We start from the raw sequence: 27,232 nt of genomic DNA, 5'->3' as shown, positions 1-27,232 counted from the left end.
TGCATATGGAAAATGGTTTATTAAAAAAGATTTACCCACTTAACGTTATCTCAGAGCCTTAGGAGGTTAGTCTCATGACGACCGACTATACGAACGCTTGTGAAACCAAAAACATCAAGCTACTTTATGAGTAAGAAAATGAATGCAAATTTTGGTTTGATGAATATTCAAAATATTTAATCAAGCAACACTTATGTAAAATTTATGATGAGAATGATAAACACATACTATGATACAAAATTTTAATGAGAATAACCATTCATAAGATGGAACAATTTCAAGATCAAAAGCGAATTAATTATTGGCTTAATCCAGTTTTTGGTCCTTATCCTTTGTCATAAATATGGCTTTAGTCCCTCGCCGGAGCAAAGGTGGGGATTGGTCCTCAGTTTTTTGCAAAATAGTTGGCTTTGGTCCTTCTGACCGGTTGAGTCAACGCCGGAGCTTCGCCAGCTGATGTGGCCCTTGACATGTCAATTAATGAGTCTCGCTGGATTTTTTTTCTTTTTTCATTAAATTAAAATAAATTTAAGACACACTAATTAATAATTAAATTAGCTAACAACATCATCTTCATTCATTGCATTTTCTTCATCATTATCAACATCATCTTCAATCCATCATCATCATAAAAAAAACCGAACCCATACTTGCAAAGAAAAACCCAGATCTGGTCTACAACCCATCATCATGTTACGACACTAAATCAAAGCAATTGAACCCAAAAACAGAGATCCTCATGACTTAAACACATAGCATCTCTCCCTAGCAATCAAAAGCAATTGAACCCAAAAACCATTGAATGAAGCCAGGAAACTCAGAAACCAAACCCAAAACTCTGGACATAGATCTTGGTGTGGTGGTGGCAGAGAGTTGATCGAAGACTTGGGGGGTTTTTTGGGTTCGGAGAGACCCTGATAGACGAAGAGAAGAGGATGACGGTGATGAGTTTGGAGAAAATGGGTTTTGTGGGTGGAGAAGAGAAGAGGTCTGGGTGTTGAAGAGAAAATGGGTTTGTGGGTGGAGAAGAAAGGGAATGGAAGCAGATCGAAGAAGAAAGGGAATGATAATCAATGAATGAATGAATTAAGGGTTGCTCGTTGAGTGAAACCACCAATAATGGCGACGGTGGTTGGCGTTGCTATGAAGGGAAGGAAATGGAAAAGGGGGAATTGGGGACAACGATGCAGCAAAATTGAAAATTCATTACTACTTTGATTTATTTTATTTTAAATAAATGAATGATTTAATTAGGTGAAGGATTAATTACGAAGAAGAGATTTAAGGGTTTTAACTTTTAATTATGGTTTTTTATTTTTAGAATTTTAATGAAAAAAGAAAAAAAATCCAACGTGGCTCATTAATTGACGTGGCAAGGGCCACGTCAGCTGGCAGAGCTCCGGCGTTGACCCAACCGGTCGGAAGGACCAAAGCCAACTATTTTGCCAAAAACTGGGGACCAGTCCCCACCTTTACTCCGACGAGGGACTAAAGCCATATTTATGACAAAGGATAGGGACCAAAAATTGGATTAAGCCATAATTATTTATCCTTGATAACAAACTTGAACTTGTATATATATATATATATATATATATATATATATATATTCATATTTAAATATTGTGAAATGATCATTTATTTTATTATTTACAATGTGAATAGAAAACCAAGAAATTAAGAATTGAAATTGTGCAATATTCATCTTTCTTGTTGGTCCAAGAATAATCCACGGATATGTTGAAATAGAAAAGAATTCAAAAGGTTCAACTTCCAACAGATAATTGAAATCACATGTCCGGTACCAGTTCCATAGTCCATACTTCCATTCATTGACTCCGCAATCTAAATCAACATAGAATGAAGGGTGTCTTAAATCTCACACCAGACACAGAACGAGAAACCTTTAAAGTACAATAATAAGATTCCAATTTTTAAGGGGTATGATGAATCTTTATTCTCCAGCTATCAAAGAATTTCATCTTTTCTTTTTTCCTTAACTCAATGTCTTATTGTAGACAAAAGTTTCAGAGATTCGCATGCATGTTAGTTTAGGACAGCAGAAAATTCAACACACTGAATATTCCTGCTTTCTTCCTAGTTCCAGTCTTGTGGGAGATTCATTATCCTATCCCGAAAGCTACCACTTCGTACAATCCTATTACTACTACTACTATAACCCAACAACCCATGGTAAATCCATTGTAATAAGAGAAATTGAAGCATTTAAAATTTAATAAACCATATTTGCATTTCACTGGTCTAAACTATAATCATTTCAGCAGGTCAAATCACACATCATGCAGTATAAAATAGAGAGAAGAGCAACTTGGGATGGGGGTGAAAGGAGTCATCTTCCATCTTACTAGTTAAAACTTGACTGGATATCCAGTGCAGGACAAGGACATGGCCACAAGAAATGACCAATTTCCATCCAAGTTCAATTTAGTTTTACAACAGCTAACTTCCATGACAAAATATCAACATTCATTAACACTAAGCTGATCATTAGCAAGTACGACCGCTAACAATTCATGTCATAACCAAATCACAGGTGTGCAAAATGTACATCACAAGCATAAAGGAGGGGATGAAGTTATGCCGGATTCACCTTCTCCATTCATGTGCTTTACACTCAGGGATAAGGAAATGGGCTCCATATCAACATCCTCTTCTGTGCCTACCCCAGAGTTATTTGATGATACCTTGGACTCGGTATTTGCCAAAACTGCCGCCATTGAGGAACCAGAGTCATCATTTGCAACTGAAGAATCTTTCAAAGATTCCTCAGAGAAATTGGAAACAGCAACATTAGGAAAGTTGAGGCGGGCAGAAGAACCATACATTGCCCTGGCCGCTTCATCATATGCAAGAGCAGCTCCAATGGCAGTGGCAAAAGTACCTAGCCAGAGCCTTTTCCCTCTGTTCGGCTCTCGAATCTCAGCAACCCACTTCCCCCACGTCCTTTGCCTAACACCTCTGTAGTTACATCGCGAGTTTTCAGGCCCTCCTTTGCCTTTCATGCACCCCTTCTTCGACCCCTTGGCAGGAACTTTCCGAACCGGCTTATCCCCATCATTGGAGGAATCAAGCTGAGCATTATACTCTTTCCATTTGGCTAGTATCTTAGGCAGGGACTTAGATCCATCCCCTTTATTTTCGGCTTTCTCTAACATGTGCATGCAAGGCAAGTTGCACTACATCATAATTAGAACAGCAAAAAATCTGATATGTTAATATATTACTTAGGCAAACACATTCCTCATTCCATATCCTTATGCTCATTATACATATATAACCATTTCAAAAGGTCACTCAGCATCCCAATTTGCTAACCTAGCTATGATCAGAGTGAAACACATAATCCCCATTAATACGCAAAATTGCAATTATTCCACAGCCCCTTCCATATTGTTCTAATAATGAATCATCACTCCCCTTTAAAAATGTTTCTACTAACTCAACTCAAAATTCACCAATATAAACACTATGAAACAATTTAAAGCAACACGTAGTGCATATACAGATTCAGCTCTCCTTGACATCATTCAAATTGGAAATAACATGAATGAAAAACAAACAAATTTTCAAAAGGGTAACAGAAAAACTCTTCCTTTGAATCAAGTAGAGATTATAAATAGAAAACCCAAAAGGTTGGAAAATTCCCAAAGAAAAAAGAGCGGAAACGGGTGAAGAGTTCACCTGAGCGGAGGGCGAAATTTTCTGATTCCCTCAGCGAAGGAATTGGGTGGGGCTTCGCTGGGAGCTTCAGAGGTCAAAGGTTGAAGATGAAGGAAACGTGGGGTGCATCTTTGGATGATGGAGAAAACGGAGGTGAACTCTTCCAAGACGCCACCGACAACAAACTAGGTTTCACCAGCCGCCTGCTCATCGTTTTCGAGACAGAACAAATAAGCATACATAGATAGAACGAAATTAATATTTAATATATATTTATGATTTTCTTTTCTTTTTGGATTTTACAATAACACTAACATAACTATAGAGTATGATTAATTTTCAATGATAGCTCAACTGGTAGAAGTTATTAGTTGGGTCGGGAGATCTTGGATTAATTCCGAGAGAGTGTAATTCCGATGTACCAAAAAAAAAGAGTATGATTAATTTTTAATTCAAAACACATTCAACTAACATAATGGGCCTTGCAATGTAATTATACCAACTAATTAGGGTATGTTTAGATTTGTGTTGGTGCAACATGAAAGAATCTTCTTGTAATTCAACTATTCCATAAAGTACCTTCCAAAAAAAATTATTCCATTAGGTGAATCAATAATACTATTAAAAGAGCAAAGGTTCAAAGGACTAAATGCTGATGTTTCGCAACCACAAGCATTCTGCTCTCTCATGCAATCTTAGACGTAGTGAAATTCCACATGGCATTCTACAAGCTCTTCTCTCCTTTTATTGTACACATGGCATTTTCTTCTTTTTTCTGTTTTTTTATCAAGCTTCACTCATCATTCTCTCTCCCACTATCTTCCTTCATTATTAAGAACTCATTCTCTCTCCTACTATTTTGTTTGTTTCCAAAAAAACATAAAATTACTCCCCCATTCACGATGAAGCCTTTCATGGCATTTTTTTTATCAATCAATTTTTATCTGTACATTTTTTTCTTGGTATAAATATGTTTCTTAATTATAATTATAATGAATTTATGATAATAAACAAAATTATATCATCTTTTTTTTTGAAATAACAAAATTAAATCATCTATATATATATGTATCAAAATTTCCTATAATAGAGATGCCACCCATCAAGATCGTCGACCGAAGCATAAAGAGCCTGGGGAACAAGGAGGTGCCTTTAGTGAAGGTCGTATGGAATCAAGTGACCGGCGACACAACTTGGGAGTTAGAGGATAAGATGCGGGGGTCACATTCCGATTTATTTGTAAACCCTTAAGTTTCGAGGGCGAAACTATTTTAAGGGGGTGGTATTGTAAGGCCCTAGATTTGTCTTAGTGCCATTTATGCAAAACTTTGAATAAAATGAATTTTTAAGTTAAGTTTGAAGGTTGACAGCTTCTTCCTGTCAACTTGTGTGAATTTTAAGAGGGTCTTAACGACCTCATTTATGAAAACTTCCTTCATGGGAGTTGTAGCCCTTTAAATTAAGAAAATTCTCCAAGTGGTTTCGCGTTAATCCGATGTCTGTAGCTCCAGATATTCGTGATTTAATGGACAAAGGTCCAACTGTCCAGACCTTGCGAACTCTAATTTAAAACTTTGGGTTAAAGCCTTGTTTAATGTGTTAATTGGGCCGATTAGTGGGCTCAGGAGATCATAATCAGAAGATTAAGAGGAAGCTTAGTGGGCCAAGTGTGTTTGGATTGCAAAAGAGGGAGCTATGGTTATGAAAACCCTAGCCACACTAACAAAAGGGGGGAAATCCTATTTCTTTTTTTTTCCCTACTGTGCAAAACAGAAAACAAAACACGTGAAACACCAAACACTACAGAGAGCCATCATCATCATCTCCTCACCATCACCGGCTGCCACCCCAGCACCCACCCAACCACCGCCGGCCGCCGCCAGCAAGAGAGGAGGAGGGAGCGACTGCGAGAGAGAGTGCGACGCGAGCGAGAGAGAGAAAGGAAGAGGAACGCGTGGAGAGAACATTGGACAGCAAGGGGAGTCGACTTTCTGAACCTTACTTCCTCTATATTCAGATCACCCTCAAGGTAAGGGCTGGTCTAGGATGGGTAGCTTCATTAGGAAATTGTTTGCCATGACTTGATATGAAAGGTTTGTGTTGGAGGGTTTTGCATGAGGGTTGGATATTGGGATTAACTTGCTGGATTCTTCTTATGATCATGTTCTTACTGGATTTGCCATGAGCCATGTGTTATTCCATATGCTATACTTGCTTTAGTTCTTGATGCTTTGTGAAGATCCCATGCAATACTTGCTAAGTTTGACATGAAACTTAATTGTCCAACATGATGTTTGAGATGTGTTAGGTTCTGAAATCTTTTCTATGGATGATTTCACATGATTATAAAATATTTTAGTTGCTGGAAAATGGCTTTGAAACCTTGTACTCGCATCTCCAAAATTTTAACTTAGGGCAGAAGTGACCCTGCCAGTTTTCTGCACTGGACAGCGCACTTCATGGCCCAATATCACCTATTTCCGGTCTTCAGATGAAAACGTGGTAAACTAGAAATTTGTGGGATTTTGAATTATCTTTCCATACATGTGTATTGCGAAAATTTTGGTTGAGAAACGAGCTCTGTAGGTCGATTTTAGTGAGCGCTGTTCCTGCTGTCTTAAAAAAAAAATGGCCGAGACTCTTTTTAAGGGTTTTGGTGAAATTCTTTCTTCCGATTTATGCACAAGTTCACATGATGCTATGATTAATGGAATTGCTATGAATTATGTGTTGAGATGCATGAGATTTATATTCATGATACTTCTTAAGTAAATTATTGTGTTTATTAATTAATTGAATAAGGGGTCGCTCACCTAGCTGTAATTCCCTTTATTCATTGTGCATGTGATATTGTGCTAACATAGTTGAGACAAGATTTAATAAGACTCTTGGATAACCATAGAGCCAAACTTTAAAGAGAATGAGACATAACTCGCATGCAAGTGTAATTTTAATGATGAGATTTGAGATGGACATAGGTCTAGAGTGGACTATGGGCCATGAGAACGATGGTACCTTGCACGCGAGGGATATTTTCTTGAGAACTGTGCCTCTGCGGACGCACGTGATGTGTTTTGTGGATACTGTGGATCCACGTGATTGAGGTCTTGGACGGTGAGTCCCCCTCTGAGAATTGTGCCTCTGCGGACGCACGTGATTGGCCAAGGAGTTTTGGTGGGTTGTGTGAAGTGAGGAATCCGTTAGCATTGACTAATTAACTTGAAACTTTCCATAAGAGATATGTTATGTATATAAATATACTGTTCCTTACTGTGATTTGTTATTGTTTTTCTGTTTGACCTGACCCTTTCTTGGTTGCTATGTGTTTATTTGGGGGGGGGGGGTAGATAACGAGAACGACGACGATGGCACATGTCCATCGGTGGACCATGAAACTTGAGGACCAGTACGATGACGAAGCCTGGGGGACCGACACCTCTGGGATTCGGAAGATCTATGCCGGAGATGTGTGCATCATTGGGGAGGACGAGTACGGCAACATAGTGGAGAGTCAGATGATTCGGGGAGGGATCTATGACATGCCATACCCGCCAGCGAGGTTCCTTCAACCCAAGGATGAAGAATCACGAGTGTCACTGGTTAAGCACGAGGATAGTGAAGAGTCTGTCACTTCAGTGAACGCGGATGCTGGAACGAAGCGACGTCCTTATGGTGGTGGTGCCCGTTGGATATTCAACAGGAGGGTTGTCCAAGGCCGAGGAAGAAAGCGCGGGGTGGCGAGGTCGAGGTTCCGAAGAAGGACTCTGCGGGGCAAGAGGGGCAGTGAGTGCATGGGGGTCCCAGTGAGAGCGTATATCTGTCCTTGGAACTTCATTTATTTATTTATTTTCTTATTTTGCTAAACGTGAGGAGGCAATTGGCTATTTTATGTAACCGGATTACTTTCGCAGTGGGTTTTTCCACACATGGGTGTGGCCACGACATTATTTTCTACGGTTGTTTTATGATGATGTTATTTAATGCTCGACGTTGATTATGACTTTATTTCAAGTTATCATTATTATTCCGCTGTTTATATTTATTGTTCTTTCGTCGGAGATAGGATAAAGAAGTTTTCTGGAGTCGTGATAATAAAGAGTTTTCTAAAAAGGAAAAATGAACCCTTATCAGTAAATAAAGAAGAGTAAATGAATCGGCGAAAATTATTTGCGAAACTTTGGTAATTACTTGACGCTTGAGAAATCGGGGCGTTACATTGGGGCGTTGACATTGGCAAAGCAGTTGGATGATTTATCCTCAAAGGGATTCAATCGACCTAGTGTATCGCCATGGGGTGCACCTGTGCTATTGGTAAAGTAGAAGGATGGGAAGTCCAGATTGTGTGTAGATTACCGACAGCTGAATAAGGTGACAGTGAAGAACCGTTATCCGATGCCTCAGATAGACGACCTGATGGATCAACTTCGAGGAGCGGTGATTTTCTCGAAGATAGATCTAAAGTCAGGATACCATCAGATTCGAGTCAAGGAATCTGACATCCAGAAGACAGCGTTCAGAACTCAATACGGGCATTATGAGTACTTGGTGATGCCGTTCGGAGTTACTAATGCTCCCGCAGTGTTTATGGACTACATGAACAGAGTGTTCAGACCATTTCTGGACAAGTTTGTGGTAGTGTTCATTGATGACATTTTGATCTACTCGAAAAGTAGAGAGGAGCATGAAGGGCATTTGCGTCAGGTGTTGGGCGTATTGCGGGAGAAGCAGTTGTATGCTAATGGCTCAAAGTGTGAGTTCTGGATGGAAGAGGTGAAATTCTTGGGTCATGTCATATCTAGTCAGGGTGTGGCTGTAGACCCTAGCAAGATCGAGACAATTATGTCATGGGAGCAACCCAAGACAGCAGGTGACATCAGGAGTTTTGTTGGACTCCCTGGCTATTATAGGAGATTCGTCAAGGACTACGCAAAGTTGACTTCTCCGTTGACTCAATTGACAAAGAAGAATCAACCTTTTGCGTGGACGGAGAAATGTGAGGCTAGTTTTCAGGAGTTGAAGAAGTGATTGACTACCGCTCCCATACTAGCTTTACCCAAAGAAGGAGAACCTTATGATGTGTATTGTTATGCGTCACACAACGGGTTGGGATGCGTGATGATGCAGGACAAGAAGGCAATTGCCTATGCTTCAAGGCAGTTGAAGACTCATGAGAAGAACTACCCCACGCACGATTTGGAGTTAGATGCTATAGTTTATGCTCTCAAGATTTGGAGACACTATCTCTATGGCAGTACGTTCACGATCTACAGTGATCATAAGAGCTTGAAGTACTTATTTGATCAAAAGGATCTGAACATGAGACAGCGAAGGTGGATGGAATTCCTACAAGACTATGAGTTCGCTCTACAGTATCATCTGGGGAAAAGTAATGTTGTAGCTGACGCTCTCAGTCGGAAGGCTATACATGTGTCCTCAATGATGGTCAAGGAGTTAGAACTGTTGGAGGCTTTTCGAGACCTGAGCTTGGATGTTACACTCGCACCAGGAAGATTGAGTTTTGGAATGGCGACGGTGTCAAGTGGACTTTTGGAAGAGATAAAGTTTAGACAAGAGACTGATGAAGGGATAGCTGAGTGGCGAAACCTTGTGACTCAAGGAAAAGCAACAGAATTTTCTATTGGAAACGACAACATTTTACGTTGCAAGGGACGAATTTGTGTGCCTAACGATGCAGAAATGAGGAAACTGATCTTGGATAAGGGGCACAAGAGTAGATTGAGTATCCATCCCGGAATGAACAAGATGTATCAGGATTTGAAACTTCACTTCTGGTGGCCTGGGATGAAGAAACAAGTCGCTGAGTATGTTTCTACATGCTTGACTTGTCAAAAGGCGAAAGTAGAGCATCAGAAACCTGCAGGGAAGCTGCAACCGTTAGATGTTCCAGAGTGGAAATGGGACAGTATTTCCATGGATTTTGTGACAGCTCTACCTTTAACTCGACGGAGATTCGATGCAATTTGGGTTGTTGTTGATCGTTTGACAAAGACCGCTCATTTTATCCCGATCAACCTGAAGTACAAGGTGGAGAAATTGGCGGAGATTTATGTGGCCGAGGTTGTGCGTCTACATGGTGTGCCGACCAGCATCGTGTCGGACAGAGATCCGAGGTTTACCTCTCACTTTTGGGGAGCTTTGCAACAGGCCCTCAGAACTAAATTGAGATTGAGCTCTGCCTACCATCCGCAAACCGATGGACAGACAGAGAGGACAATCCACTCGCTGGAAGATTTGCTAAGGGCTTGCGTGTTGGACCACAAAGGCAATTGGGATGAGGTGTTGCCATTGATCGAATTCACCTACAACAATAGCTTCCATGCGAGCATATGTATGGCACCTTACGAAGCTTTGTACGGTCGGAGGTGTCGTACGCCTTTGTGCTGGCATCAAGATGGAGAAAACTTGGTGATTGGCCCGGAATTGGTACAACAGACCACCGAGGAGGTCAGGCGAATTCAAGAGAAGATGAGGACCGCGCAGAGTCGCCAAAAGAGTTACGCCGACAACCGGCGGAAGGAGCTAGAGTTTCAAGCCGGAGATCATGTCTTCGTGCGGGTTACCCCGATGACAGGTGTCGGAAGGACAATCAAGTCCAAGAAGCTTACTTTGGACCGGTGGCGTATAGGATCGCCTTACCACCGTTCCTATCCAACATCCACGATGTTCTTCATGTGTCGCAATTGCGGATGTACATGGCGGATGATTCGCATGTGATTGCGCCAGACGATATTCAGTTGAAGGATGATCTGACGATAGAGATGCCACCCATCAAGATCGTCGACCGAAGCATAAAGAGCTTGAGGAACAAGGAGGTGCCTTTAGTGAAGGTCGTATGGAATCAAGCGACCGGCGAAAATTATTTGCGAAACTTTGGTAATTACTTGACGCTTGAGAAATCGGGGCGTTACATTGATACCACAATGCAACGCCCCGATTTCTCAAGCGTCAAGTAATTACCAAAATTTCGCAAATAATTTTCGCCGATTCATTTACTCTTCTTTATTTACTAATAAGGGTTCATCTTTCCTTTTTAGAAAACTCTTTATTATCACGTCTCCAGAAAACTTCTTTATCCTAACTCCGACGAAAGAAAATAAATATAAACAGCGGAATGATAATGATAACTTGAAATAAAGTCATAATCAACGTCGAGGATTAAATAACATCATCATAAAACAACCGTAGAAAATAATGTCGTGGCCACACCCATGTGTGGAAAAACCCACTGTGAAAGTAATCCGGTTACATAAAATAGCCAATTGCCTCCTCAAGTTTAGCAAAATAAGAAAATAAATAAATAAATGAAGTTCCAAGGACAGATATGCGCTCTCACTGGGACCCCCATGCACTCACTGCCCCTCTTGCCCCGCAGAGTCCTTCTTCGGAACCTCGACCTCGCCAACCCGTGCTTTCTTCCTCGACCTTGGGCCAACCTTCGTGTTGAATATCCAACGGGCACCACCACCATAAGGACGTCGCTTCGTTCCAGCATCCGCGTTCACTGAAGCGACAGACTCTTCACTATCCTCGTGCTTAACCGGTGACACTTGTGATTCTTCATCCTTGGGTTGAAGGAACCTCGCTGGCGGGTATGGCATGTCATAGATCCCTCCCCGAATCATCTGACTCTCCACTATGTTGCCGTCCTCGTCCTCCCCAATGATGCACACATCTCCGACATAGATCTTCCGAATCCCAGAGGTGTCGGTCCCCCAGGCTTCGTCATCGTACTGGTCCTCAAGTTTCATGGTCCACCGATGGACATGTGCCATCGTCGTCGTTCTCGTCATCTACCCCCCTCCCAAATAAACACATAGCAAACAAGAAAGGGGTCAGGTCAAACAGAAAAACAATAACAAATCGCAGTAAGGAACAATATACTTATATATATAACATATCTCTTATGGAAAGTTTCAAGTTAATTAGTCAATGCTAACGGATTCCTCACTTCACACAACCCACCAAAACTCCTTGGCCAATCACGTGCGTCCGCAGAGGCACAATTCTCAGAGGGGGTCTCACCGTCCAAGACCTCAATCACGTGGATCCACAGTATCCACAAAACACATCACGTGCGTCCGCAGAGGCACAGTTCTCAAGAAAATCTCCCTCGCGTGCAAGGTACCATCGTTCTCATGGCCCATAGTCCACTCTAGACCTATGTCCATCTCAAATCTCATCATTAAAAATACACTTGCATGCGAGTTATGTCTCATTCTCTTTAAAGTTTGGCTCTATGGTTATCCTAGAGTCTTATTAAATCTTGTCTCAACTATGTTAGCACAATATCACATTCACAATGAATAAAGGGAATAACGGCTAGGTGAGCGACCCCTTATTCAATTAATTAATAAACACAATAATTTACTTAAGAAGTATCATGAATATAAATCTCATGCATCTCAACACATAAGTCATAGAAATTACATTAATCATAGCATCATGTGAACTTGTGTATAAATCGGAAGAAAGAATTTCACCAAAACCCTTAAAAAGAGTCTCAGCCATTTTTTTTTAAAAAGGCAGCAGGAACAGCGCTCACTAAAATCGACCTACAGAGCTCGTTTCTCAACCAAAATTTTCGCAATACACATGTATGGAAAGCTAATTCAAAATTCCACAACTTTATAGTTTACCACTTTTTCATCTGAAGACCGGAAACAGGTGATATCGGGCCATAAAGTGCGCTGTCCAGTGCAGAAAACTGGCAGGGTCACTTCTGCCCTAAGTTAAAATTTTGGAGATGCAAGTACAAGGTTTCAAAGCCATTTTCCAGCAACTAGAACATTTTATAATCGTGTGGAATCATCCATAGAAAATATTTCAGAACCTAACACATCTCATACATCATGTTGGACAATTAAGTTTCATGTCAAACTTAGCAAGTATTGCATGGGATCTTCACAAAACATCAAGAACTAAAGCACGAATAGCATATGGAATAACACATGGCTCATGGCAAATCCAGTAAGAACATGATCATAAGAAGAATCCAGCAAGTTAATCCCAATATCCAACCCTCATGCAAAACCCTCCAACACAAACCTTTCATATCAAGTCATGGCAAACAATTTCCTAATGAAGCTACCCATCCTAGACCAGCCCTTACCTTGAGGGTGATCTGAATATAGAGGAAGTAAGGTTCAAAAAGTCGACTCCCCTTGCTGTCCAATGTTCTCTCCACGCGTTCCTCTTCCTTTCCCTCTCTCGCTTGCGTCGCACTCTCTCTCGCAGTCGCTCCCTCCCCCTCTCTTGCTGGCGGCGGCCGGCGGTGGTTGGGTGGGTGCTGGGGTGGCAGGCTGGCAGCCGATGATGGTGAGGAGATGGTGATGATGGCTCTCTGTAGTGTTTGGTGTTTCACGTGTTTTGTTTTCTGTTTTGCACAGTAGGGAAAAAAAATGAAATAGGATTTCCCCTCTTTTGTTAGTGTGGCTAGGGAAAAAAAAAAGAAATAGGATTTCCCCTCTTTTGTTAGTGTGGCTAGGGTTTTCATAACCATAGCTCCCTATTTTGCAATCCAAACACACTTGGCCCACTAAGCTTCCTCTTAATCTTCTGCTTATGATCTCCTGAGCCCACTAATCATCCCAATTAACACATTAAACAAGGCTTTAACCCAAAGTTTTAAACTAGAGTTCGCAAGGTCTGGACAGTTTGACCTGTGTCCATTAAATCACGAATATCTGGAGCTATAGACATCGAATTAACGCGAAACCACTTGGATAATTTTCTTAACTTAAAGGGATACAACTCTCATGAAGGAAGTTTTCCTAAATGAGGTCGTTAAGACCATCTAAAAATTCACACAAGTTGACAGGAAGAATCTGTCAACCTTCAAACTTAACTTAAAAATTCATTTTATTCAAAGTTTTGCATAAATGGCACTAAGACAAGTCTAGGGCCTTACAATACCACCCCCCTTAAAATAGTTTCGCCCTCGAAACTTAAGGGTTTACAAATAAATCGGGATGTGAGCCCCGCATCTTATCCTCTAACTCCCAAGTTGTGTCGCCGGTCGCTTGATTCCATACGACCTTCACTAAAGGCACCTCCTTGTTCCTCAGGCTCTTTATGCTTCGGTCAACGATCTTGATGGGTGGCATCTCTATCGTCAGATCATCCTTCAACTGAATATCGTCTGGCGCAATCACATACGAATCATCCGCCATGTACTTCCGCAATTGCGACACATGAAGAACACGTGGATGCTGGATAGGAACGGTGGTAAGGCGATCCAATACGCCACCGGTCCAACTCGCTCCGTAATCTGGTACGGCCCAATAAACTTCGGAGTAAGCTTCTTGGACTTGATTGTCCTTCCGACACCTGTCATCGGGGTAACCCGCACGAAGACATGGTCTCCGGCTTGAAACTCTAACTCCTTCCGCCGGTTGTCGGCGTAACTCTTTTGGCGACTCTGCGCGGTCCTCATCTTCTCTTGAATTCGTCTGACCTCCTCGGTGGTCTGTTGTACCAATTCCGGGCCAATCACCAAGTTTTCTCCATCTTGATGCCAGCACAAAGGCGTACGACACCTCCGACCGTACAAAGCATCGTAAGGTGCCATACCTATGCTCACATGGAAGCTATTGTTGTAGGTGAATTCGATCAATGGCAACATCTCATCCCAACTGCCTTTGTGGTCCAACACGCAAGCCTTTAGCAAATCTTCCAGCGACTGGATTGTCCTCTCCGTCTGTCCATCGGTTTGCGGATGGTAGGCAGAGCTCAATCTCAATTTAGTTCCAAGGGCCTGCTGCAAAGCTCCCCAAAAGTGAGAGGTAAACCTCAGATCTCTGTCTGACACGATGCTGGTCGGCACACTATGCAGACGCACAACCTCGGCCATATAAATCTCCGCCAATTTCTCCACCTTGTACTTCAGGTTGATCAGGATAAAATGAGTGGTCTTTGTCAAACGATCAACAACAACCCAAATTGCATCGAATCTCCGTCGAGTTAAAGGTAGAGCTGTCACAAAATCCATGGAAATACTGTCCCATTTCCACTCTGGAACATCTAACGGTTGCATTTTCCCTGCAGGTTTCTGATGCTCTACTTTCGCCTTTTGACAAGTCAAGCATGTAGAAACATACTCAGCGACTTGTTTCTTCATCCCAGGCCACCAGAAGTGAAGTTTCAAATCCTGATACATCTTGTTCATTCCGGGATGGATACTCAATCTACTCTTGTGCCCTTCATCCAAGATCAGTTTCCTCATTTCTGCATCGTTAGGCACACAAATTCGTCCCTTGCAACGTAAAATGTTGTCGTTTCCAATAGAGAATTCTGGTGCTTTTCCTTGAGTCACAAGGTTTCGCCACTCAGCTATCCCTTCATCAGTCTCTTGTCTAAACTTTATCTCTTCCAAAATTACTTTCCTATAATAATATATTTGGATTTTTTTTAACTATTTGGATCCTTTTTTACTTTTAGAAATTATGGGTTTAAATAAATTTAGGATTTTTTTTAATTAATAAATTTCATCAATCTTTCCAAATATCATACACTTAATACTTTTTAAAATTTAGTTAATGAATTTTAGAGAAAAAAAAATAAATAAATAATTAAAAAAATCAAATAAAAAAGAAGTGATTTACTCCTTCTTTCCTATCCTTTCTGTATTCTTTATTTTTTGATTTTTTCACGTGATCAATTGTTGGAGAACTCCCTCATTCTGCACTCTTGGACTGGGCGAGCCCCTAGAGGGGCAACGCCCAGGGGTTAGCCCGCCAAAGAGCGAGAGCTTGGCCTTGGGTTGGGCCTCAACTCCGGAGGCCCAACCAGCCCAATAGGTAGTGCCCAAGCCCTATAAATAGGAGGTAGTCACCAATTGTAAGGGATTTTTTGGGGGCTCACTTGATGAAATAACACATGAAATTCAGCATTCTCTCTCTCATTCTCATTCTCTCTAGCACAATCCTCTACTCTCTAGGTACTACACCTATCCTCAATGTTCATTGCTAGAACATTTGGCGCCGTCTGTGGGGAACTATAAACTTTCTACTCCCATTCACGTGCAAGAAGCTATCTCTGATTGCGATCAGGCGATTCTCTAATTTTCCGATTTTGACTCCGTGACCGGCGTTTGTTTTTCGGTCGAGTTTGCGTTGTTCCTATTTGGATGGAGACTCGACGTAGGAAACAGCATCATTCACCGGTGCGACAACGAATTTCGCCTCCTCGACGGCCTCATCGAGTTGTCCTGGATTCTCCAATACGAACGGCAGGAATACAGGCTACACGCACTTCTGTGCCGCCTTCACCTCCTCCATCGCCTTCACAGATCGGATCTCAGGAGCGCTCACCAGCGAATTCACCTGCTCCGGAGCAGCAGCCGGCGGTGTCACAGGAGCAATGGCGCCATCTGATGCGCAGCATTGGTAACATTCAGGAGCGGAATGAGCATCTACAGGCTCAGTTGGATTTCTATCGCCGCGAGCAGCAAGACGATGGAAGCAGAGAAGCGGATTCCGTAGCTGAGTTCCGTCCGTTCTCGGAGGATGTTGAGAGTGTGGCGATTCCAAATAACATGAAAACGTTAGTTCTGGATTCTTACAGTGGAGATTCTGATCCAAAGGATCATCTTCTGTATTTCAACACGAAGATGGTGATAATTGCGGCGTCAGATGCGGTGAAGTGCAGGATGTTTCCATCGACGTTCAAATCGACGGCGATGGCATGGTTCACAACTTTGCCGCGCGGATCGATTTCGAATTTCAGAGACTTCTCATCCAAGTTCCTAGTGCAATTCTCGGCGAATAAGAATCAGCCGGTGACGATCAATGACCTATACAATATTCGCCAGCAGGAAGGAGAGTCATTAAAGGAGTACATGGCAAGGTACAGCGCTGCGTCGGTCAAGGTAGAAGACGAAGAGCCTCGAGCCTGTGCTCTGGCATTCAAAAATGGTTTGTTACTAGGAGGGTTGAACAGCAAGTGGACACGCAAGCCAGCACGTTCGATGGAGGAGATGCGTGCTCACGCCAGCACTTATATTCTTGACGAGGAGGACGATGCTTTCAAAAGAAAGCGCGCGAAACTGGAGAAGGGCGACACGTCGCCCAAACGCGCGAAAAAGGATACGAGTGGCGAGGATAAGGGGGATGGCAAGCAGCAAAGACAAGATAAAGGGAAGGCGGCGTTCAGGCCAGCAAAGGAGCAGTTGTATCCACAGCGTGATGATTATGAACAACGTCGCCCTTGGCAATCTAAATCTCATCGCCAGCGGGAGGAAGCTGACATGGTGATGAACACAGATTTAACGGATATACTCCGCGAGGTGAGGGGCGCCAATCTGGTGGATGAGCCAGAGGCCCCGAAGTATCAACCACGGGACGCCAATCCCAAGAAGTGGTGTGAATACCATCGGTCCGCCGGGCACGATACTGATGACTGCTGGACTTTGCAGCGCGAAATTGACAAGTTGATTCGGGCGGGATATCAAAGAAGTCCCCAAGGCCAGGGGCGCAACAACGACGATCAAAAGAAAATGCACAAAGGAGAAGAGGGGCGAGAGGACACTAAGGGCAAGAAGGGATGGCAAGCAGCAAAGACAAGATAAAGGGAAGGCGGCGTTCAGGCCAGCGAAGGAGCAGTTGTATCCACGGCGTGATGATTATGAACAACGTCGCCCTTGGCAATCTAAATCTCATCGCCAGCGGGAGGAAGCTGACATGGTGATGAACACAGATTTAACGGATATACTCCGCGAGGTGAGGGGCGCCAATCTGGTGGATGAGCCAGAGGCCCCGAAGTATCAACCACGGGACGCCAATCCCAAGAAGTGGTGTGAATACCATCGGTCCGCCAGGCACGATACTGATGACTGCTGGACTTTGCAGCGCGAAATTGACAAGTTGATTCGGGCGGGATATCAAGGAAGTCGCCAAGGCCAGGGGCGCAACAACGGCGATCAAAACAAAATGCACAAAGGAGAAGAGGGGCGAGAGGACACTAAGGGCAAGAAAAAGCAAGAATCAGCGGCTATCGCCACAAAAGGGGCTGATGACACGTTCGCTCAGCACTCAGGACCGCCCGTAGGGACCATAAACACCATCGCGGGAGGATTTGGCAGTGGTGGCGACACCCATGCGGCGCAGAAACGCCATGTTCGCGCAGTTAATTCCGTTCACGAAGTTGCTTTTGGATTCGTGCACCCTGACATAACAATCTCGATGGCAGACTTTGAGGGGATAAAACCCCACAAGGACGACCCGATAGTAGTGCAATTAAGGTTGAATAGTTTCAACGTTAGAAGGGTACTTCTGGATCAGGGTAGTTCGGCTGATATTATCTATGGTGACGCATTCGACAAGTTGGGATTAACTGACAATGATCTGACTCCATACGCGGGAACCTTGGTAGGATTTGCGGGTGAGCAGGTAATGGTGCGAGGATACATCGATCTAGACACAATATTCGGAGAAGATGAGTGTGCCAGGGTTTTGAAGGTAAGGTATCTGGTTCTCCAGGTGGTGGCATCTTACAATGTCATCATTGGGAGAAATACATTGAATTGCCTCTGTGCTGTGATTTCGACAGCCCACTTGGCGGTCAAGTATCCTCTAAGCAATGGAAAGGTTGGCAAGCTGAAGGTTGACCAGAAGATGGCGAGGGAATGTTATAATAATTGCCTCAATTTGTACGGCAAGAAGAGTGCGTTGGTCGGACACAGATGTTATGAAATTGAAACTTCGGATGAAAATCTTGAACAGGCTCACGCCAATTGAGGAGACAAAGGCGCTAAAGTTTGGCGATCGCACTTTGAAGACCGGGACCAGGTTGACGGACGAGCAGAAGACGCGCCTGACAAAGACTCTCCATTGTAATAAAAGCGTGCTCTTTTTCTCCAAAAGGAGTTTTTTAACGAGACGCCCCATCAATAAAACGAGGGTTCATGAAATTCACATCCAAAAATTCCAGGGATTCCCTGACGATCGGAATTGCCGATCGATATAAAGAATTACGGCGATCACTAGGTGGGACAAGCTTGATCCCCAAAGGGGCTTGCTGGAACCCTGAAGGCGGGGCGATTCCACAAAGGGCATTTGACGCCTGGGAATCGCCCCCCGGAAAGTCTGATGTGATCGCCGGTCCCGTAAACGACGTGCTGGGTAAGTCTCGCCAGAATACGACGAGCACCGTAAACTAGGCAAAAGACTTGGGACCCCCAAATGGCCATTGGGACCCAAGCATTGTAAGCCCCGAGCGGGCGAAGCCCTCAATAATGGAGGCCGTTTATCCCTCCGTGGAAAACGTATAAAGTCTTGGCGGCGGAATACCAAGCAACAAGTCCTAGTTAAAACCAATGCACGAAGATATAAGGTCGGCGAATGAATATTTGGCGAAAGCATTCCAACATAATGTACAAAATATTCAACGACGGTATAAAAAATATGGCGAAAGGTTGCTTATATATATGAATGGCGGAAAAGTGCATTACAAGAGACAGTAAAGGCTAAGTGACATTAAAATTACATTATTCATTGTTTCTTTCTCTTTCTCCTGTTTCTTCTTCTTCCTTTTCTTCTTCAGTCGTCGTCCAGAGGTGTTGGTCAATCAGGGGAGGATCGTCAGGACCAACCAGTCCTTCAGCGGTTATCTCTTTCATTACTCCCATAGCGCTAAAGTCAAAGTTCGGGTACAAATGTTGGGCCTGATCTTTGGCGAGGTAGAAACCACGCTCGCGGTTGTCAAGGGAAATGTCAGCGGCTTGTTCCCTCGCCTCGGTGGCTTTGGTTTTCTCCGTCGCCAGCTCGTCCTCTAGCACTTTGATCTTGGCCAGTTGGGAAGCGATCTCGGCATCTTTCGTGGCGAGGGCCTCAGCATGAGCTTCGGTCGCTTTCTTGATTTCCTCGGACGTGGCTTGCATCACCGCCTCCATGTCAGACTTCGCCAGGGCCAGGGACTCAGCAGACTTTTTCTCTTGCTCCGCCAGCGCCTTCTTCACTAACTCCAGCTCAGCGCGTAATATTGCGAGCTCTAACTCCTTAGCAACCATCGCTTCGCCGCTGGCGATCAGGTCCTTCTCAGCTTGCTCTTTTTCCTTTTGGCAAGCTTGAAGACTTGCATCAAGATCATCCGCTTCTTCCTTCATCAACGCCAGCTGATCCTCCAGTTCGCCGATTTTAATTCCCGCCGAGCCAATCAACTTGTCGGCATGGACTTTGTCTTTTCCTGCCTGCGTCGCCAGTTTGTCGAAGCGCTTTTCCCAAGCGGCGGCGGCTTCTTGATGCTGAGCACTCTCGGCCTTCAACCGCTCAGCTTCGGCGGTGGCGGCGTTGAACTTTTCAAACTCATGGGCAAAGATGCACCCAGCGCGTAAGAGACAAGCAAGAGTCTCCTCCGTGGTTTCATTAATGCCCCGACTCAAAACTTCTTTTTCTACAGCGTCACGGTTGAGGCCAGTAAGTAAGAATTCTGAGGGTTCAATGGCGTTGGGAAGCATATTATAATAGCTTGAAGAACTGCCCTCGGGTGCAGGAGCTTGCTCAATCCGGGCTGCTTCGGAGGTAATGGCGGCGCAAGGACAGGATTTTTCTCCTTGTTGAGGCGGAGAAGGCATGGAGCCCGGGGGCGGGCTAGGAGGTGCGTCTTGGCGGGAGGGAGACTTTGGAGTTTCATTTTCTTTTTCTTTCTCCCCAACAGGATGAAGGTATGAAAAACGGTAGAAAGGGGGGGTTTGAATAACGTTTTCAGTATAAAACTTCCACCTTAAAGATTTTGACAAATCTTTCGAGAACTTAAGTGCTAAAGATAAGAGATAGAAAAGCACACAAGGATTTTATCCTGGTTCAGTTGATAAATCACTCAAGCTACTCCAGTCCACCCGTTAAGGTGATTTCTTCCTTCTTAGAATGAAGGCAATCCACTAATCAGGTAAGAGTTACAACTGCACTTGAAACCTACAAGTGACTAACAATTACACTGACTTAGCTCACACTAAGATTCACTCTCTTAGTCTTCTCAAGGATCCGATCAGCCTTGATCTCCTAAAGGAACTAAACAAACTGTTTATCAAAGAATTGTTTACAAGAGATTTGCTTCTAAAAAGCTAATAGTAAACTCAATGAATTTCAGATGAAAGAAAGCTTAGAAGAATTTAAGTTTGTCTTGCGCGTATGTGAATGCTTCTAGCCGTTTCTTTCAGTCTTCAGCCTCTTTATATACTCCAAGGATTAGGGTTGAGCGTTGCATGGGAAATGCTACCGTTGGAGGGCAGTTCTGGAAAATCCAGCTTCTGCTGTGTCTGAGACTGTTAGGTAGGTCGTCAGGAAGGTACAGTTGCTTTTGTACTTGGATAGCGACTTGACCTTTAAACCTAGGAGACTTCTGATCAGGGGAATGCTTCATATTGGAACTTGTGAAGCCGGTTGATCAGAGTCAGAGGGAAAGCCCAGATCCTCTGACCATTGTTTCTTCTGATTCTGAACTCAGAGGGAAGAACATGGTCTTCAGAGTATCTTGCTTCTGGACAACAGAATTTCACTAATCAGCTTCTAGATCTTCAGAGTCTTCTACACCATCAGAATATCTGAGCCTTCAGTGTTTCTTGGTTATCAGACTTTCTGGATCTTCAGAACTTCTAGTGACTGAGTCCACATCAGAGTTTGTATAACTTCAGAACTTCTGAAGCTTTTCCACTGTTCATACTGAACATGGTGAATGCGAAAGCGTTGCTTGGGTTGCTCTTTATACACAGTGCTTCTGATTTGTGTGAGATTGAGTTGAGGTCAGAGCCTGTAAATAGCACACTCAGAAGAACACGTTAGAGTACCACAATTGTTCATATCAAAAGGTTAACTTGTAATCATCAAAACATAGAGTTGTACTACTAGATCAAAACTTGATCTTACAATCTCCCCCTTTTTGATGATGACAAAACTAAGATTTTTGATGAACAATTCTTAAACATTAAACTAAATTCACTCAGAGTTTAGAGATATAGAATAAGACTTATCCTGATGTGAATAGTTTATCTTGCTCATTCTGAATTCAAGTCACTGCTTGATTATGAGCTTAGCTCCCCCTGAATCTAATACTTGATGAAAACGTTAGTAAAGTCTAGATTCTGAGCTAAATGATATAAGAGTTCAGAGTGAAAAACTTATGACATAGATGAAAATCGAGTAATCAGAGCGCATAAGTAATCAGAGTCACGGACAAGGTATCAGAGTCTTGGGTATCAGAGTCAACTTGGAATCACTTCAGAAGAAGTGAAATGTATTCCTTGTATTTGCCCAGTGACACATCTATGGTCATGAAGGTGGAACTCTTAAATTCTCCAAAAGAGAAAAAATAAATCACACTAACACATCTTACACATCAAAAACTGGGTGTACTCCCCCTTTTTGTCATAAGCAAAAAGCTTGGGGTGTGAAAAACTTAGCTTGAAGTACAAGGTACTCCCCCTTAGAGAAGATCTAAGTTTAAAGAAAATGAAAACTATGCAAGAATCAGAGTTAGGTGAAATAAATAGAAGAGTTAATGCAAGAGAAGAACGTTTACCACCAGTCAAGGGAGTAAAGAGAAGGGTCAGTTACCAAGAACTTAACCTCGAGAAACCGTAGGAGCATTAACTTTCAGAGAGAAAGTGAAGCCTATATAAAGCGTTGGAGAGAGAGGTAAGCTTCACACCTCGAACAATTTTCAGTAAGGAAAAAATGGCATCATACATCGTAGCACTAGAAGAGCTGAGGAAGAAGGCCTTCGAGGAGGACTTGTTCCTGAACATCAGGCATCCAGAGGGTACAACGACCATCTCGGAGCTGACACGGACACTGCTGGAGGAGGACCTGCGTCCAGAGTTGAAGAGAGACCTGAGGGAATTTCTTGCCTTCGTGGAGGAGGTGCAAGAACTCAGCCGGCTTGAACTCAAGCTGCTGGAAGAAAAAGAGAGTTTGGAAGAGAAGCTCAAGACTGCAGAAGAGATTCTGGAGAGGGATGAGCTAAAGAACAGGCTCAACAACATCCAACATGCACTGGAGCGTCTGGAGAAGGATAGGTCAGAGCAGCGCCAGGAGTGCAGAAGAATGAGGAGGGATCCTCCATTCTAGACTTTTAGGGAAAGAATGTATGATGTAAACATAAAGAGATTATGAATAAAAAGATGTTTGCAAACATATGTGACAAAAATATATATAGATATGCATAGATAATCACAAACGAACAAAGTAGAATAATTAAATAAAAAGAACAGAAGTTAACAAAGATAAAACAACGTTAAAGAAAAAGAAAAACGAAGAGATCCTAAAACTAGGGTTTATCAGTTCGACGCAGAAGTTCCATCATCATGTGCTTCATTTCAATTAGCATGGATTCATGAGTGTCAAGACGCTGTTCCATGATGTCGAGTCTGGATGAGCTTGACTGAGTAGAACCGGAAGGAACATTCTGAGCAGCTTGAGGATCTGGAATGGAAGCAGAAGCAGCAGGAGTAAACACTACTGGTGCAAGTGCTTGGCATCTAAGGGCTTCAGCCTCAGCCTCAAGTCGTTCTGCCTCTAATCTGGCTTGTTCAGCTTGAGCTGCTGCTTGACGTGCAGCTTCTTCTGCTTGAGCTTTCTTTTTCTTGGCTTCTTCAATAGCTTCAAGAAGCTTATGTCTCTGTTCTTGTTCATGAAGAGCCACCCTTCGAGCAAACCTTTGCTTTGCAGCCTCAATCCTCTGACTTCCCTCTGCATGCAGGAGCTGCATCATAATTGGAACTTGAGCCACTAGCCAAGTGCCCAGATTGTTCCACTCATCAGCCACACGTTCAGCATTCTCACTTAGGTCAGTCTGACCGTGCACATTGCGTAGCATCAAAGAGGCTTCATGATAGAAAATATTGATGCACTCAGAGAGAGATGTGGGTCGGAGGTGAGTGTAAGGAATTATGGAGAGGTTGGTTTCAGGAGAGGCTGGGTGATTGCTGCTGTGAGCTTCAGAGGCACCTTGTGGAGAGCCAATGTTAAACATTTGAGCATTGGGTTCAGAGGTTCCAAGGTGAGGTTCTGAAGTTTCAACCAGAGGATGAGGTGATCTAACCGAGGATTGGTTAGACACAGATTGTTCTGGTTCAGGTTCTGGTTGAATAGGCTCTTGTTGGTCAGGGGCAGGGTGAGCTTGTTGAGCCAAAGGGTCTGCCTCATGTAAAGGATTGACCAAGATAGGTTCATCTGGGTCAACTAGACGTTCAGGTCTAGGGCCAGGATATCTCCTAGGGCTTGGACAAGTGAGATAATATTCTTCTAAGGTAGACACCTTTTCTTTTCTGACCTCCATGAATTTTCTAATGGATTCAGAGTTATTAGAGGGAGAAGAGTCAGCAACATTGGTTGGGAAGGATACAGGTGTAAGGGCGGTGGAAGAGTCTGTATCCGTGGGTTTGAGAGCCCGACGTTCTGATGCTCTTGGGACAGAGTGATCAGAGGTTCTGGGTCTAGGTTCTGTTTGGGTAGGCTCTGGTTGTTCAAGAATGATGGGTTCAGAAGTTAATGGGTTGTATGGAATGGTGATGGGAGAGGTTGGTTCATCTGACCTAGAAGGTTGGTTCTGGAGCAAATTCCAGAGAGGTGCTTCAGTAGGAGAAGGTTGAAAAAAAGAAGACCTTGGGGAATGTGATGAAGAGGTGGTTTGTGCAGCTGGTTGGGATTCAGGAATAGGAGTGAGGGGATTTGAAGAGTGTTTGAGCATGACAGATATGGGGAGTGCATCAAATAAATTCAAATCATCATCAGAAGCAATTGCAGACTTACTTGAATGTGCTGATGATCTTGTCACTCTGGCAGGAGGTTCAGTCCTTCTGAGCACTTCAGCAGCTGGTTCCACCCGAGTAGGCTTCACCACAATTCTGACCTGCTTCTTCTTCTTCTTAGGAGGACCATCCTCATTATCACCATCATCACCATCATCAGGCTTGTTGGTTTCATCTTGCTTTCTCTTGGATTGACCAGCCTTCTTCTTTTTGATCAGAGGGACATCTGATTCCTCAGAAGATTCTTCTAGGATCATCTTCCTCTGAACTTTCTTCTTGGGAGGAGAAGGAAACTCTGGAGCTGGCGGCAGTCTGCTGAAGAAGTCATCGAGATCAATTTCGAATCCTTGAGCCCTTAGGTCTTCAACATAGCACCTTATGGCGTCAGGATTGTCAGCCTGTGTCCACAGAGGGTAGTCATTCAGAGGCATCCTTCTACTTCTGATCTCAGAAGATGTGTCTTCATGGGCAGGAGAAATCTTCTTCTTGATTAGGCCCATCTTCTTTAGAGAATTTGCCGTGAAGACATCACTGACAATGGTGGTCAGATCCTCTATGCATCCAGCATTTATCAGATCTTGAATGAGGCCACTCTCAATGAAGAGATCAGACAAAAGTCTCCCGAAGGGAATATACTTGATCGCTGACTTGATGGAGGCAGTGGTACGAGACTTTCGGATACATTCCTTCAAGTAGGAGAACAGGAAGTAGGGAAGGCAGATCTTCTTCTGGTCTTGGATGAAGAACAACATCACCTTCTGGTTGAAGTTGATGTAGTTTGGGGAACTGCCCTTTGGTCTCTGGTTTATGCAGTGGAGCAAAATTTTGTGTCAGATCCTGAGCTTGGGATGAAGGTCCATTACCTTGTAATTCGTCTTGCCCGGTTTGTAATTGGTGTACAGGGCCTTGTTGATCTCATCCTTCGTCTTGGGTTTCAGCTTCGATTCCGTGAATTGGAAACGATACCCAAAAGCAGTTTCTGCACCCAGCAAGTTCACGAAGGACTTCTCTGTGATGATGATCTTTCTTCCAAGAATGTGAGATACCACCTGAGTATCATCGCTGTCGGCGTGCTTCCAGAATTCCTTGACCAGTTTATCATACACCGGTCCTCGAAGTCTGTTGAAGTAATTTCCCCAACCTTGAACTTGGACTTCAGGACGAAGATCATACCCATTTGTAGCCAGGTTGTCGAGGTCGAATCTCCATTCTGCCAGGACTTGAAGTTCCTCAGGAGCATATACGCAGTGAACGGCACAGCCCCGTTCTGCAATTGGAATAATCTGCTCTTGAGCTTGACCTTGATCTTGTGTCGGATTCTCAGGGCCCCTTTGACCCGTTGCTAGACCAACTACCATGTGAGGGAACTGGGTTGCATCTGCAGTAGCTCTTCTGGTTTGACTCACCATTTTTGAAGCGGTTGAAGGTTTGAGGTAGAAGATGAAGGTTGAAAGATGAAGAGAGATCGAGAGAGAAAACGAGGATAAGCGGTTTTGAAATAGCAGAGAGAGAGAGAGTAAACACCGGAAGTGAAAGAGATCGTGTGTGTATAGTGGGTTTTGACAAATAACCGTTGTTGATTCAAAAAGCAATTTAAGATCAACGGTTGAAAATTAAAGATAGATAGTAACAGTAAATACACAAATCACACACAGGAGAGAAGCACATCTACACGCAATCATAACAGACTGTCACACGGGCACAAGGAACTATGCATCAGAAATACTGACACACGTGTTGCTGTCTCAGCTTCAGAGTCAGTACCAGTGGGTACACACACTCTGATTGAGTTACCTTCTGGACTAGACATCTTCTGATCAAGAAGTATCATAGTCAGAGGTTCTGATCCATCTTCACTCTGGACAAAAGTCCATGTTTAGATTTTTCAGAATAAAATTAAATCTATCCTCTGCTAAGGGCTTTGTAAAGATATCTGCCCATTGATGGTCAGTATCAACAAACTTCAGAAGAAGTACGCCCTTCTGTACATAATCTCTAATAAAGTGATACTTTACCTCAATGTGCTTTGCCCTTGAATGCAAGATAGGATTCTTACTCAATGAGATTGCAGCAGTGTTATCACAATAGATTGGGATATTGCTCTCAAGGATCTGATAATCCTCCAGCTGATGTTTCATCCAGAGCATCTGAGTGCTGCATATTGCTGCTGAGATATATTCTGCCTCTGCAGTTGATAGTGCAATGGTTGATTGCCTCTTGCTTGCCCATGAGACTAGATTGCTTCCCAGAAATTGACAATTTCCAGAAGTACTTTTTCTCTCTGTTCTATCTCCAGCATAATCAGCATCACAGTAACCTGAAAGCTTATACTCTGATGTTTTCTTATACATCAAGCCAAGGTTAGTGGTGCCTTTCAGATACCTTAGGATCCTCTTAACAGCAGTTAAGTGGGTTTCCCTTGGATCTGATTGGAAACGAGCACATAAATGAACACTAAATAGTATGTCTGGCCTAGATGCAGTTAAGTATAGAAGTGAACCTATCATGCCACGATAGAGCTTCTGACATACTTTACCACTTTTATCTTCTTTCTCCAGAATGCATTTGAGTCTTGGCCACTGTAGATTCCAGCATATTGAACTTCTTCAGAAGTTCTTTAGTGTACTTGCTCTGATGGATATATGTTCCTTCTGGTGTTTGATCAACTTGTATTCCCAGAAAGTACTTTAATTCTCCCATCATACTCATCTCAAATTCAGCCTGCATCATCTCAGAAAATTCTTTGCATAGAGATTGATTAGCAGAACCAAATATAATATCATCAACATA

The 27,232-nt window shown here is 43.2% G+C and overlaps 1 protein-coding gene across 1 annotated transcript; it reads right to left on the bottom strand.

The window, feature by feature from the left end:
• Positions 1-2,335: 2,335 nt before the first annotated feature.
• LOC130746718 (putative dehydration-responsive element-binding protein 2H) lies at positions 2,336-3,919 on the bottom strand. The gene is made up of 2 exons (XM_057599434.1): positions 3,703-3,919; positions 2,336-3,197 (listed from the first exon to the last, which is right to left on the bottom strand). Exon 2 carries the CDS (start codon positions 3,180-3,182, stop codon positions 2,571-2,573), a length of 612 nt encoding a protein of 203 aa, XP_057455417.1. The 5' UTR covers positions 3,183-3,197; positions 3,703-3,919; the 3' UTR covers positions 2,336-2,570.
• Positions 3,920-27,232: the final 23,313 nt, after the last annotated feature.

This window comes from Lotus japonicus, chromosome 3, assembly GCF_012489685.1.
Source record: "Lotus japonicus ecotype B-129 chromosome 3, LjGifu_v1.2".
Classification (NCBI taxonomy): Eukaryota; Viridiplantae; Streptophyta; class Magnoliopsida; order Fabales; family Fabaceae; genus Lotus; species Lotus japonicus.
The sequence above is the reverse complement of the archived record's forward strand: the minus strand, read 5'-3'. Positions and strand labels throughout refer to the sequence as shown.

Coding starts and splice junctions, on each gene's coding strand:
- LOC130746718 (XM_057599434.1), bottom strand. CDS start 3,182: ATGCACATGTTAGAGAAAGCCGAAAATAAAGGGGATGGATCTAAGTCC.